The following is a 13,705-nucleotide window of genomic DNA, read 5'->3' as shown; positions in this document are numbered from 1 at the left end:
AGCTAGATGTAATCGATCCAACTTTTTTGAATGGATGTTAATGGGCTACAAAAGCAGTAGCTTCAGCAAAATAAATAGTGTTATTCAAATATCAACTGTAGAAATAAATTTTAATTTTCCTTCCTAAAATCAAAGAAAGAATATTTTGGTTATGGAAGATTACAAGATACATACTGTGTTAGAGAATACAAGAAGTTACATGGGCACTATGTACAAATTACAAATGATACAATAATCTCTTGGATATTAATATTACAAGAAATTTGACAACCGATTGTAGCTACAGAAACACAAGATTTCAAGGTATGTGTATCGCTTAACAAAGATTGGATGAAACAAACACTAAATCTCCCCTTTTCTCTCTAGTCAAATTGTAATGTAAAATTTCCCTAATTTGACATGCTTCCCTTCATGGCCTGACATGCTAGTCGAGGTGCAATGTGCCTATCAATCATCATTTGGCTCTTATCTTGCATTCAAAAACTGCATCGTTCTGCAGAAACTTACACGATCGACAGGGATATAGCTGCGGAACGTAGATTGACACCGTCATCATCCCATTTGTTTTCTGGAGCAGCTGCACCAGCTATGTATGCCTGCATCGGAAAAGAAGTAACAGAAAAGCTTAGGATAAACAATATAAAGCTATTCTAACATTTATTATTATGCCAGTCAAAACCCAAAGCAAGACCTTTGCCGGACCAATACAGGTCCAGTCCATACCAATGCATAGACAAGTATGTCGGCATACACACGATCGCTATCATGATCAAACTGAGATTCATATTTCTGTTGCTGTAACTGCACACTTAATTCATCAATAATTATCTGAGTTTTAACCAAAATTGGGCCGACCTATCATGCCTCGCAGAAAATCACACCACAGATCACATTTTGCATTTCAAATAACATTAGACAGAATTCTAGTTTCGGTCTGAACGTTATTGACATTTGAGCAACCCAGACTCTCATTCATACCAAGTATTCATACTGTCCGGTCAGAGAATTTTGTTTGTCAACCTTTTTGTTGAGATTCAACTTGTTCATAGCTTATTAAATCCTCCATTTATAAAAAGGATTTTTAGATAGAGACAAAAGGATACTGCTAAATGGTGGTAAAAGAAGAAAAGGGGATCAAATTAGCAACTACAGAAAAATGTTAGATTGGGTGAAACCAATGGTAAGCTAACTGAAAGAAGCATCAAATTCATACTTTGTCAATGCAAATGTAAATTAGAAGTAAATAAAGTTTAAAGAAAAGAGATGTACCAGGAATAACTACCTTTCCACTATATACAGAAGTCATCAAAGCAACACGCTGTGTATCGATGCCGAACTCATAGAAGTAATAAGTCCTGGGAGAATTAAAATCTATCGTTATGGTTACTAGGACCTTGGAGATGAACCCAAAGTTATATTCATTTCATATTACAAAATTTGAACATTTTCTGAGTCTAGGAAGGAGAGAAATAAATAGAAAGAGGCTAGCTACTTTAATGGTCAATTGAAACAAATCTTTCACTACATGATTCACTTATAAAACAGTACAAGACACAGGATCAGTGAGTACTCAACATACTTAAAACTCAAAGAAAAGGGAATTAGAAAACCAACAAATTTGTACTTCTTAATGGAAAATTTAATTGAAGTATAACCTTCGTGGGTGAATAGAATTATTTGACAGACAACTCTACCTCTTAAACTCAAAGTTACCTAAGACTTTCATCTTCCTTAATCTTTATGGTACGAGCAGAATACAGATTTGCACCACCTGCAGAACAGACAGCTCAAGGTGAGCAAACAGAAATTCTGAGTGCTACAAACTATCAGGTATAAACAATAATAATGCCAGAATGAAAATCCGCATAACCCAATGAGGTGGGCAAAATAAACTTTCAATTCATTAGCTAGATCAATTTATGATCTTCATCCATTCTCAAAGCTCATTAATTGTGATCAACATTAGAAATTGCTGTTTGTGGTGTAGCAAGCAGTTGTGATAAAAGATAAGCATAAATAAAACTATGGCGAAAGGACTAGAAGATGAAGTTTGATGATTGTATCATACTACAAGGAACCTTAAATACCTTAATGCAAGTTATGATCTTCATCAATTCACAAATCTCATTAATTATGATCAACATTAGAAATTGCTGTTTGTGGTGTAGCAAGCAGTTGTGATAAAAGATAAGCATAAATAAAACTATGGCGAAAGGACTAGAGGATGAAGTTTGATAATTTTATCATACTACAAGGAACCTTAAATACCCTAATGCAAGTATCTAAAAGACCGTTTGCTGGTCAGAAATTTACCAGGTACAAATATCTTTGCTGCTTCCTTGAGAGTTCCTAACTCTGTAATATCTTTCGCCTGTATAAGTCACAGGGAAAAATGAAGCAATCATATAGCAGCAATTAATCAAATATCTTTTCTTAGACAATTTAGTTATCTTCTTAGTAATATAGAAGTAATAATAGCTTGCTGTAGTTCTCTGCGTACTCCAGATGCATGTGCGTATTTGGTTGATGGTTCATGAGTGGAACTTTCAAATTATGGAAATTTAGCTCATATGTTTGTCTAACTATGATGAAAAAACCACAAGCTGAACATAGTAGGAATGTCAAATGAAAATTCAAAGTTATTATTTAGTTGAGATTTGAGACGTTTTCTATGTTTAAAGATGACAAATAACCATTAAGATCTAATAACAATAAACTTTAGCAAAACAGAAAATTCTTCTTTGTATTCACAGAGAACCACAAATAAATCATGAAGTTGGCTTATCTCTAATTTCCAGACAAGCAAAACTAGACCAACCTGTTTGGAGAAGTCATATAAACATGCCTGAAAATTTTTGAATTGCACCTTAACTTTTCCAAAGACAGATGATCCTACTGGTATAACTATGCCAAAGGAAAGAGCACAAGTAGTTATATGTCTTTCCATACCAACCTCAAGGCCACTAGTAGTTGTCAATTTTTCTATATATGGATGACACATCAGATGAACTAATTGCTTCCCTGCTATATTAGGACTACGTTGCCAAGTATTAGCTTCATTTTTCACAACAGCATTTGTTGTCCTGTTATAGTCTCTTTCTTCTTTGACATAGCACCTTCACCACAATTGATAGCATTAACAATTTGAACACATTGGTTTTCATCATCATTAAGTGGAACCTCATGGGTTGCTTATATTTTGGCGTTCATGTTTTCTGGTCATATTTGCAACTAGAGTCACAATCTAGCTATGCCAAATCAATTGTTCCTTGTTAGGCTATAGTTAGACAAAGTAAGCTGGCCAAGGTCATATCAACCTCAACCAATGCCAGACAACTTTTACAGAACCAATTTCAAAGTTTAAAACAGAATACACCTCAAGAAACAGTCCATAATCTGCTTCTGCTTTTAGTGTTTCTTTATGTTTAACAAGCAGTCATGACCCCATAAACAAGTACAAGGCCTCTGAAGAAATCGCATGGTTTTCACAGATAGGCAACCAAAAGATAAAGGGAAAAGGATGCATCACTATTATCAGAGAAAGCTAAATCTTCAGAATGGCATAAACTTGTCCATCACATTCATCAGAAGCAATTCTTTTTTCTTTTTCTTTTTGTTTTTTTCCTTATCTGAGCTTCTCATTGGTTGCTCTCTTTTATGATGTGCACCTTATATCAAAAGAATAACATGGTTATTACATATCATCAGGTAAGACATTACCATAAATTATTCAGCTTCGTATTGTTACAAAAGGCAGATCCTACCTACCATGTCCTTACAGAGTTTTTTAAGAACCCAAAGCCCTTAATAGAAAGCTATAACAATTGTTGTACTGACTAACATAGATTCTTTGATGCCAACTGACAATTGTGAACAAATGTCACCAAAACAAGAAAATCATGTCGAATAGCAGATAGAAAAAAATTCATCACTAGTTAACAGACCTCTAAGAATGTGATCTTGAGCTGATTGGTTGGCCGAATCACCACAGTTACAACTTCCGATCTACAAAATGAGCAAAAATGCGATGATATATGAAACTAAACAAGGTACGTAACCAGCAGAATGACAATCTTGATAATGTGATCTAATATAGAGGAATCTTAGTTCTTACTAGAAGCAAATAAGCCAACAACCACTAAGTCATGTATAAATAGCATAATACGAAGAAAAAACCCTTTATCATTTCCATTATCATCATACTCAATCAAGGTGAAGGAAGGACATTTAGAAAAGCATAATACAGCTAATTATCCCAAACAAAGGAGAGAGGCATCAGCAAGACATATATTGTACCTGTCTGGGGAGGCAAACCGAGCTGCAAATGTCTTAGGTTTTGCCTTGTCGCCATAGAATGAGAATCCAGCACTAAATTCCTAAAAGGACGAAAACAACAAACGAATCAAATAAAAGCAACTAAACAAGAATAACTACACCGCCGCAAGATTGGCCCTTCAAAAGCTTGGTTTCATCACCTCTGGCTCCATGATGTCTTCGAAGAGCGGTGGGACACGGATCGAGAACCCGTCGCCGTAGAACTGAAACCACGATTTGGTGTTGGCAATTCCAGCGAGAACAGGGTTCCGGGAAGAAGGAGGGGGCGCCTCAGATAGCGCACCAGGAGGAGAGCTTCCGAGGGTCAATGCGAGGGCCAGGGAAACAACGGAGACGGCTAGTCCTCGCCTGAAGCACCAATCCGAGAAGCTCCTCGATTCGAAGCTGAGAGGGAACCTGGTGTTAGGGCTTGAACTATGGTTTTGGATTCGAGAAGGGGGTTTCGGGGAGCAGGAGAGGAGGAGACGAACGGCCATGGGACGGAAACACGATAAACCGAGAAAGGCTTCTTCCACAGGGCAGAAGAGATAAGCTGGTTCGTTCGGTTATTATAACAAAACCAGAGGACAACACGGACATTATACCCATCAATCCCACCAATAGCACTTTATGACGGAGGGAAACATTGCCTGCCATCTAAATGAAAAGACATAATTACCCTTCATATGTGAAGACGTACTTCATACGAATCGGCGTCACGGGTCGCGCATTCCATCGAACAACGTCTCGGCAGCGTCCGAGAGCCCGAACGGGCAAGAAGCACGCGCTCGATGAAACGACGACGAGAGGCTTCCCATTAGGTATAGTTTGAGCAAACGAAGGAAGGAAGGCATGACTATTACATATATATTATTTTAAATTAGTAATTTTTTTGTATTTAAGTTTAAAATTTCAAAAAATCAAAAATTCGATGAAAATGATAAAAAAAATACTTTTATGAGCAAAACTTTAATATATTTATCGACCTCATTAAGAATTACAATCAATAATGATTGAGTATTTTGGAAGGGTGCTAATGAGAGTAATTTAATATTTTGGAGGGGCAAACATGTCATTTTAGGGCCGTGAAAGCAATGAGTATGGATTCAAATCATTGTTATGGAATGTAAAATACCATCTCAGCAGCAAAATGGAAACATCAGACAGAAAAATAGGAGCTAAGGATTAAGCATGGAAATGATGGAATTTGAGAGGCAAGCAAATACTGCAAATGTAATTTATTATGCATCAAGTTGCATGGATTTATGTACCACAACAATCTGGATGAAGAATATCCTATGCCGGATGAACATTATAGGATGACAGGAATCCCTGCTTTGGTCGTCTTTGATTTAGACATGATCAGAGTTGAGAGTATAAGTTTGTGACCAGGTAACGGGTATGGTGGTGGACGAGTCCTGGGCGGTAATCACCGATCTCCTCCCTCGATGGCCAAGTTTGCCGGCACCCTATAACAATCGTGATGTCAGTTCGGAGCAGCAATAGAAACAACGATGATTCGATGCAATCAAACTTAAATGAGACAATTTAGTTTCCTGTGGAAAAGCAATGTGAAGCATAGAAAGATAAATACCAACTGCTGAAGGATACCATGTCGGCTAGATTTATAGAAAGGATTTCAATTTTCTTACGAGGTGTTTGAACTTTACACGATGAGAAAATCTTCCCATGATCCTATAATATTCAAACATGCACTAATTATCATACTAAAAAAAATCATTTAGGAAGTTCAGATTTTGCCTTCAGTCAATAAGTTCCTCTTCTGAAAACACGGAGCAGCAAAACAGTTATTTTACAGATTTGTCATGACCGACAACTAAAGTTAGAAAACTCGTTTGTAGGACTGCTGAATTCGCCCAAAGCAAGAGAGTTGTGCTGAGGAACTTCGGATGACAATAACAGAAGAATAAATGAGGACATGACTAGGAAGAATTTAAGGTTTCAATGAGTCATTACAAGGATCATAAGCTCATCGATCTCACAATGAAAATTCTGAAGTCACTAAGAAAAATTAATCTATGATTAAGATATTGTTTTACCTGTTCTCAGTTCATGAATTGAATTATTACAAAAATGGATCAGTGTTTTATCAAACCGAATAATTACAAGAATCAATAATAATTCAGGAACATTGGAAAAAGAATAAAGGGCTATGATAACCTATCTAAAGAATCAACAAACTTAAGACAGCAAAATTATTTCATCAGGAGTCCTATGTTGCTGGAGAACTAAAAGAAATTAATTTTATAAAAATGGATGTACCCAATACACGAGACTCCAGCCAATGCGGGGTTTGGGGAAGGCTAATAAAGAGATTGTTTTCGTGACTCGAATCTTGGTCTTTTAGGTCGCAAAGGAGCAACCTTACCTTTGCACCAGGGCTCGCCCTCGAAAAATTAATTCTATGCTAATTATAAATTTTCTTGCAACAATTTTCAAAAGTTCGATCGATCTAAGCAAGGAACACCATGCCCAGAGGCAATTTAAGTTCCTACCCTCTTTTGTATTTGTCATTCAAATACAATTCACTTTCAAGTTGTATCGCTGTCAAGAAGTTGATAGCCCTTCGATAATAGAAACAACACAATTTTTGTAACAAGGATCAATTTATTGGCTAAAAGTTGCATCAAGTTCATCTTTGGAGAGGTTGTTCACATAAAAGAGAAGACTTGTGCATAAAAGTTCTATGTATATAGTTGCAATTATGATGATCATGAGGAGGCTTTTAGAAAGAGAGGTGAAATTAACCAAGGAATTAGGATTAACAAAAGGATTTAACAATGACATGGAGAAAAAGCAAGTGTTTCTAATATCAGGCGTTATTCCCCTAAAAAGAGACATTTTAAGTGATATAGACAACTTGAATGATTTCATTATTAACTAAGAAAAATAAAGAATAACTTAAGGCTCCTCTTAATAAGGATAATCAATAATACAATTTACTGGTTAAACAAGAAAAAAATACAACTAAATAGCTAACAAACATTATTATTTCTTGAATAATACGGGCTCAATCTATTTGTCCATTTGACAACATCTACATTCATGTGCAGACATAAATATAATGTAATATGAATCATATAAATATAGGTTTACATACTACAGATTTCCGCCAATAATCAGATGATGAATCTTGGGATCTTCAATTTCCATACCATGACTGAAAATATAAGCAGCTGAAAACCCAATGCTAAGTATCTCACTAATTTGATGCAAGGAACAACTTTTGGAGAAGAAAAAATGAGTGAAGATACACGTGTTAAGTGTCTTCCTACAAACAAAGAAAAAACTGAAGTTCTGAAAATGGATGAAACCAAATCCAGCCAGTTTGTTTAGGCTCATCTGGGTAAAGCTAAGATAATTTTGAGTTTCAGTTTTTAGCATGCAACCAACTAAATCCTATCCAAAAGCAACCTGATTCAACAAACTTCAAAGCTCAAAGCACGCTAGCCAGAGCAACAAAGTGTATATATCAGTCTCTCTAAGTAGACGACCAATTGAGATAAGGACCAGGGTGATGTGTGTAATCAAGCTATAGTCATTGGCCCTGTATGCTATCCCATCAGTTCCAATACTTCTACTTCTTTTTTCTCATAATTTTATTCTTTACTTAACCACAATCTTTGTGTGGATTGCTTTTAATCCTGACTGAATCAATCAACTCAATAGCAATCTAAGTGTAGCTGATCACTGATTTTTTTGTGTAACATCCATATTGTCCTGTCATTATCTACATAATTGACACCACTCTTAGCATAAAGAAGGCAAAAGCATTGTATACAATGGCTACATAATACAATGATTGGCAAACTTTCGAACAGCAAAACAAAAAAAAACCTTCCTTGATCTTGTACAATATGCAGTAAAAAGGGGCATATTAAAGAACATAATGTTCACATAATACGAGAAAATGGTTTATGTTTTATGATCTAAATGTTTGTAGTTGTCAGGAAGCAGCACACACTAAAAAGTTAGTGTAGCTGAGAGGATAACCATAGATGGTTTACAATAAGAGAACTGCATTCTCAAATTTGTGGGTAACACCACTCGAGAATAAGTAGATTGATGAATAGTTTAGGGTAGTTGCAGATATGTCAAGAAACAACCATTTAACTTAACAATAAGGAAGGTCAGATATATATTTTTTTCTTTTCGATGAGGAAGCCCAGCAAATTCGAGTCAATATGTTGGGCAAAGAAAAAATGCCAAAGAAGACCGTCAAAAGTAATGAGGAATGCATGGTAGTCTTTGGCATCCAGATTAACCTAGCTTTTGGCCATCATCCCTGATGGAATTTCAACCGCAGAAAAGTATCCATATAGTATAATTAGTGTCATTTTGAGAACCAGTTATTTTGAGAACCAAAATTGCAAATTAGTATAATAAGTGTTAGCTCTCATCAAATAAGTAGCCAAAGAGACCAAAAAAACATGATATAGTTTTTTTCCTCTCATTAATTATCAAACCTTTAATACAAAATATCTGTGAAATTTTTAAAATGTTACATTTTAAATTAGACTTGAAAGAGTTTGTAAGAACATGTAAGACTACAAACTGCAAAAAAATTGCAGTTGCAATAGCTAAAAATACATTACTGTTGAAATTTTCTGGTCTTGTGAGGGTTTGCAACAACACTGTTTGATTTGTTGCATGTGGAACTCAGATTTGCAACTTAGCTATTTGGCTGTCTTTATAAAGAATGCATATGAAAACTCTATAAATTAGGTGATTAAACTCCCCCTCGTAAATTGATTAGGTCGACGTGGAGAGAGGAGAGAGGGAGGATAGCTTGAGGTGGGATTGGTGCTCAAGCAGGAGGGAGGGAAAAGGGAGGAGGAGAGTGTGACAGGTGTAAGAAGAAAGGGGTAGGATGGAGAAGAGCAAAAAGAGAATAAGGGAGCAGGGAAGGACAAAGGGAAGGGAATCAAACAAGCCATCATTACTGATGAGTGTCATGGTGGAGGATGAGCAGATGAACCCTGATGAGTAATGAATTGTGATGCCGTTCCATATCCCTCAACATCCCACATGCAGCTTACAAAAGAACTTCTGAGCTTTTCATTTGGAAGTCATTTTACATTCCCGATGCAAATCCTGAATTTTTAAGTTGGGAGTTATTTTGCAAGCAAACTAGTCCAAGCTGCAATCTTGGACTATTATGAAGTCCAGGCAAACATAGATTCAATAGTACCATGTTGTATTGGTTTCAGACCTTACCTTTACCTATTATGAAGCCAAAAACTGACGTGCAGGTCCTAATCCGACTCTTCCATTCAAATACATGCAACATTGCTTCCACTTCCAGTATCATGCTTTAGATCATAAGCATACCATTACAGCATGAAATCTCTAGATCTAGTAATTATTACTAAGAGGAGGCATGTGCTCTAGAAACAGTGAATACTTTCTGATAATCCACTGAATTCCCTTAAGCTAAACAATCAGAAAATATCTAGAACAGAAGGCATCCGAGACCCCATCATTTTAGTTCCAAATGGGTCTATATAACATCCATGACATTTTCGTAAATTTTGCCTATAAAGACACAAATTCCACAAAGACAGACATGAAACCAGCATCTAATTCTCAGTTCAAATCCGACATGGTGTCCTCTATCATCTATGTCAGAATTACAAAGGAAAAATTCATAGAAGTACTTATATGTTAATATACTTTCAGCTTATTTCACCAAGTCTTGCAAGCAATGGAACATCCATCTCAAAATTGTCATTCCTGTTACTTTCTTGATAATTAGTCTTTGTAAAGCTAAGGTTATGTTCTTTAGTTTATTGTCTATTATGTCCAAAAGGAAATCAATTTAGAAAAGGAAAAAAGAAATAATTTGTTACCAGGGATGGAAAAACGCCAGCTTCTAATACATGGTCATGCTCAAATACGTGATCGATACCAATCCTCAGAATTTCTTCTTTATCTACGCGATCTGATCGCCTGGAAATAGGTCCCTTCTCCGGGTTATAGCTTAATGCAATTTCCTTCCACTTCCAATTCTGCTTTTTTGGAAAACCCCCTTGTCCAAGGGGAGTGATCCAACGTTTTACTTGCTCACTTTCACCAAATAGCATTCATTCCCTATGATCGATCCATCAGCCATAGACAACCCACTCACCTATACTTGAGAATTAATGAGAGCAATTGCTCTTTTCATCGTTTATGTCAACTAAGCAAACTGGATCTACGAGTTTCAATACTCTATCTCGAGGATCACAAAATGAAAGAGGGCAGGATATCAGACAAGGGCTAGAGCGAGAAAAAGGTTAAGGGAGCTCACTTCTTGTGCCGCCGGCCCCGCTTGGGTCCCCAGGCCTCCAGCTTCGCCAGAGGGCATCCGCATCGGGAGCGGAAGAGCAACACAGCTCGGCCGTTGGGTGGCGCCATCCTCCTGAGCTCCGCACGCAGGCACTCGTAGTCGGGATTGTTCCCCTGCTGGCCGCCCTTCCAGGGGAGATCGTCGATCTCCTTCCATGCGGCGGATTGCGCGGGGTCCGGCGAGCGGATGCACTCCTCGGTCTGCAGCTGGACGTCGAACTCGAGGGCCTTCTTGAGTCCTCGGCAGCGGGGGTTGCCGCAGCGGCGACGGGAGGACCAGGGGAGGGGGCAGGGGCGGAGGCAGGAGAGATGGGCGGCGGCAAGGGAGACGACGAGGAAAAGGAGGAGGCCAGCGAGGTAAGGGTAGGGAGCGTCGCGGAAGGGGGCGAAGAAAGCGGGGGCGGGGGGAAGGACGGCGGTGAGGGAGCGGGCGAGGTGGGCGAGGGAGGAGACGATGAGGAAGGCGCAGGAGAAGAGGACGAGAAGGAGGATGAGGAGGTCAAGGGTGGCGGCAGACGGCGACCTCTTGCAGGAGGCACAGATGCCGATGCTCGGGGTAAGGCTATGGTGGAGGCTGCCGCCGGGGCCGCCGTGGGAGGCCGTGGATGGGCGCTTGATGGGCTTGGTCGAGGAGGATGACGGGGAGGGCATGGTGGTGAAGGGGGTGGAGGTGGAACGGAGCATTACGTGTGCTGAGGTAGACCTCTTCTCTGTTATTGTTCGTGCTTCTCTAACCAGTTTGCACTCCTCTTTTTTTTTTCTCATCCTTTTTTTTACCATTTTACCCTTCTTTCTCTATATATATATATATATATATATATATATATATATATATATATATATATATATATATATATATATATATATACTCAAAATTAGATTAATGACCGAAAGAATTTTTAAATGATCATTCTATTCTTATCGATCATCACCTTTGTCCAACCCTTAGACAACACCATTGTTTAGTTGGTTGTCCCTCTCCGTCACATCGATTGCCTCGTGACGAAGGCATAGTGATCCCCATCGAATCCCACCGAATTGACAATGGAGGTTATTAGCATGGGTAAGTCACTCCCCATCATTTCTCACTTGCGATCGATTTCTGGGAGGGGGAGGGGGAAGGGGTGTCTCGGAGCGACCAACGACCAAAAGTGACAACGGTGGTTTAGCAAAGATAATGATAAAATGATATAATGCTTTGCGAAAAAATTTAAAACTTAAGAACTTTTTTCGAGAATTCGATCATCAAAATTTATATTGATAAATATGCTTTTTTTAATTTCATAATATTATCAAACTCTTCAACTAAGTTTTGGGACCCTCAATCTAATGTTATCATATTTTAATGAATATAAGTAATATAATTAATTGGATAAACTTAGAATTATCATTGAAGAACAACGATTGCTAGTCAAAGGAAATGAATTGGACAACATCTCCCTCATCATCATTGGTTGTTGCTGCAATGAGGTTGACGATGGGATGAAAGAGAATGTTGGCATCTATGGCTTTGTTCAGTCACGGTTCTAATTGGAGATATGACATGGGCTGGATTTTATGTTGGATTCAGGTCCGAGGCAGCCCAGCATCAGCCTATTCTGAAGCTGCAATGAGTAATAATTCTACTGAATTTTTAATCTGAATAAATTATTCTTGTGTATCTAATTTTCTAGATGTGATTTCATTCAAATTAACGCACACCCTAATTATAGTTTAGCAAATTAAGTTTACTTAGAATATATTATAAAGAGAGAGTTATACTCTTTGTCGAGCATACAAAAGGAACTTATCAATGTATGAACATCCATTAGACATTGACATGCCACCAAAATAACTCAACCAAGACTTGTGTGGATCCAATTTCCAGACTGCGTCACATCTATCCATCTCTCTCTCTCTCTCTCTCTCTCTCTCTCTCTCTCTATGTATATATATACACACACATATGTATGCTGATTGAGCGATATTTTGTGTGTTATCTCACCTCTAGATTTACATGCAAAACAGTGGATATGGTCATATGTATTTTCATGATTATTACTTGATGATGATGATGATGTGATAGAATCAAATATTGATTGATATGTTAATAAATCATCATTGAATCCTTATCAAACATTCTTTGTAACCCCAAAACAAAAGATTTTAATTAGTCTTTAAATGAGGTCGTACCACTGTCATTACTCAATTATTGATATTGTATATCCATTAATAACCCATAGAATCAATCATCCATCCAAATAGATATGCAATGTTTGATATATATATAATTTAGTTCAAAATGTTCGAATTAAGTCAATTTGATATCTATCATATCACAAAGAATATCTCAATATAAAATTATAACCATATCATCGAACAATCAAAATCTAATTCTCCAAAATTTCCCTCTTTTATTAATATTTTCTTTTTTATTTTGCACCAAATATAATTGTAGGCCACCCAAGTCTCACTCTTCGGACAAAGCCACGAGTCACCCCACGGCCTTCACATGGCCCGGGACCCACACCTAATCCATCACACAGGAGCTGGTGGGGTCCAATCCGAACTCGTACCGCGTCGTCGACCCACCGGTCGCAGCAGTGGAACAGTAGGTGGGCCCATCACCCGATCAGATCCACCCATGCATCTAAAAGGATGATCATGATCTATAATTAGCAGTCCAGATATATGATTACATATATAATATATAATATATATATTTGTATAGTTGAGGATGAACATGTAAAATTTGAAGATATAATAATATCTCAATCATTCTATGTCCTCGACATGAATCTGTTCTTATAATAATTGAGCTTGATCCGAAACAATACCCTAATCCAAATAGCAGTCAAAAGTCTATCAACATCAGTGGTCACAGGTGCAGTTCTTGATATTTTCTTGAAGTTCTACAGATTGCTTTGATTGATAGGCACAAATGACAATTACGTGAAGCTTAGTAACTCTCATTGCAACCCTTCTCGGGATATATACGACCAACATAGACAAACATGCATGCGTTACTTGCGCCAGAAGGCATCATATTCCAATGCTTCTTCAA

At 37.6% G+C, this 13,705-nt stretch overlaps 2 protein-coding genes across 5 annotated transcripts; both read right to left on the bottom strand.

Moving 5' to 3' along the window:
- Positions 1-224: 224 nt before the first annotated feature.
- Positions 225-5,151, bottom strand: LOC135674738 (uncharacterized). Of its 4 annotated transcripts, none has more exons than XM_065184868.1 (8): positions 5,015-5,151; positions 4,476-4,719; positions 4,297-4,376; positions 3,945-4,005; positions 2,314-2,371; positions 1,714-1,771; positions 1,283-1,355; positions 225-596 (listed from the first exon to the last, which is right to left on the bottom strand). In XM_065184868.1, exons 1-8 carry the CDS (start codon positions 5,017-5,019, stop codon positions 504-506), a joined length of 672 nt encoding a protein of 223 aa, XP_065040940.1. In that variant the 5' UTR covers positions 5,020-5,151; the 3' UTR covers positions 225-503. The 4 variants fall into 4 exon arrangements, with proteins under 4 accessions (XP_065040940.1, XP_065040939.1, XP_065040938.1 ...); XM_065184867.1 differs by having other exon boundaries at positions 4,994-5,143; XM_065184866.1 differs by lacking the exon at positions 5,015-5,151 and having other exon boundaries at positions 1,270-1,355; positions 4,476-4,867.
- Positions 5,152-5,585: 434 nt separating this feature from the next.
- LOC135674737 (uncharacterized protein At5g19025-like) lies at positions 5,586-11,385 on the bottom strand. Its single transcript, XM_065184864.1, has 2 exons — positions 10,625-11,385; positions 5,586-5,783 (listed from the first exon to the last, which is right to left on the bottom strand). Exons 1-2 carry the CDS (start codon positions 11,344-11,346, stop codon positions 5,744-5,746), a joined length of 762 nt encoding a protein of 253 aa, XP_065040936.1. The 5' UTR covers positions 11,347-11,385; the 3' UTR covers positions 5,586-5,743.
- Between the last annotated feature and the right edge of the window lie 2,320 nt (positions 11,386-13,705).

This window comes from Musa acuminata, chromosome BXJ1-5 (assembly GCF_036884655.1).
Source record: "Musa acuminata AAA Group cultivar baxijiao chromosome BXJ1-5, Cavendish_Baxijiao_AAA, whole genome shotgun sequence".
Classification (NCBI taxonomy): Eukaryota; Viridiplantae; Streptophyta; class Magnoliopsida; order Zingiberales; family Musaceae; genus Musa; species Musa acuminata.
The sequence above is the reverse complement of the archived record's forward strand: the minus strand, read 5'-3'. Positions and strand labels throughout refer to the sequence as shown.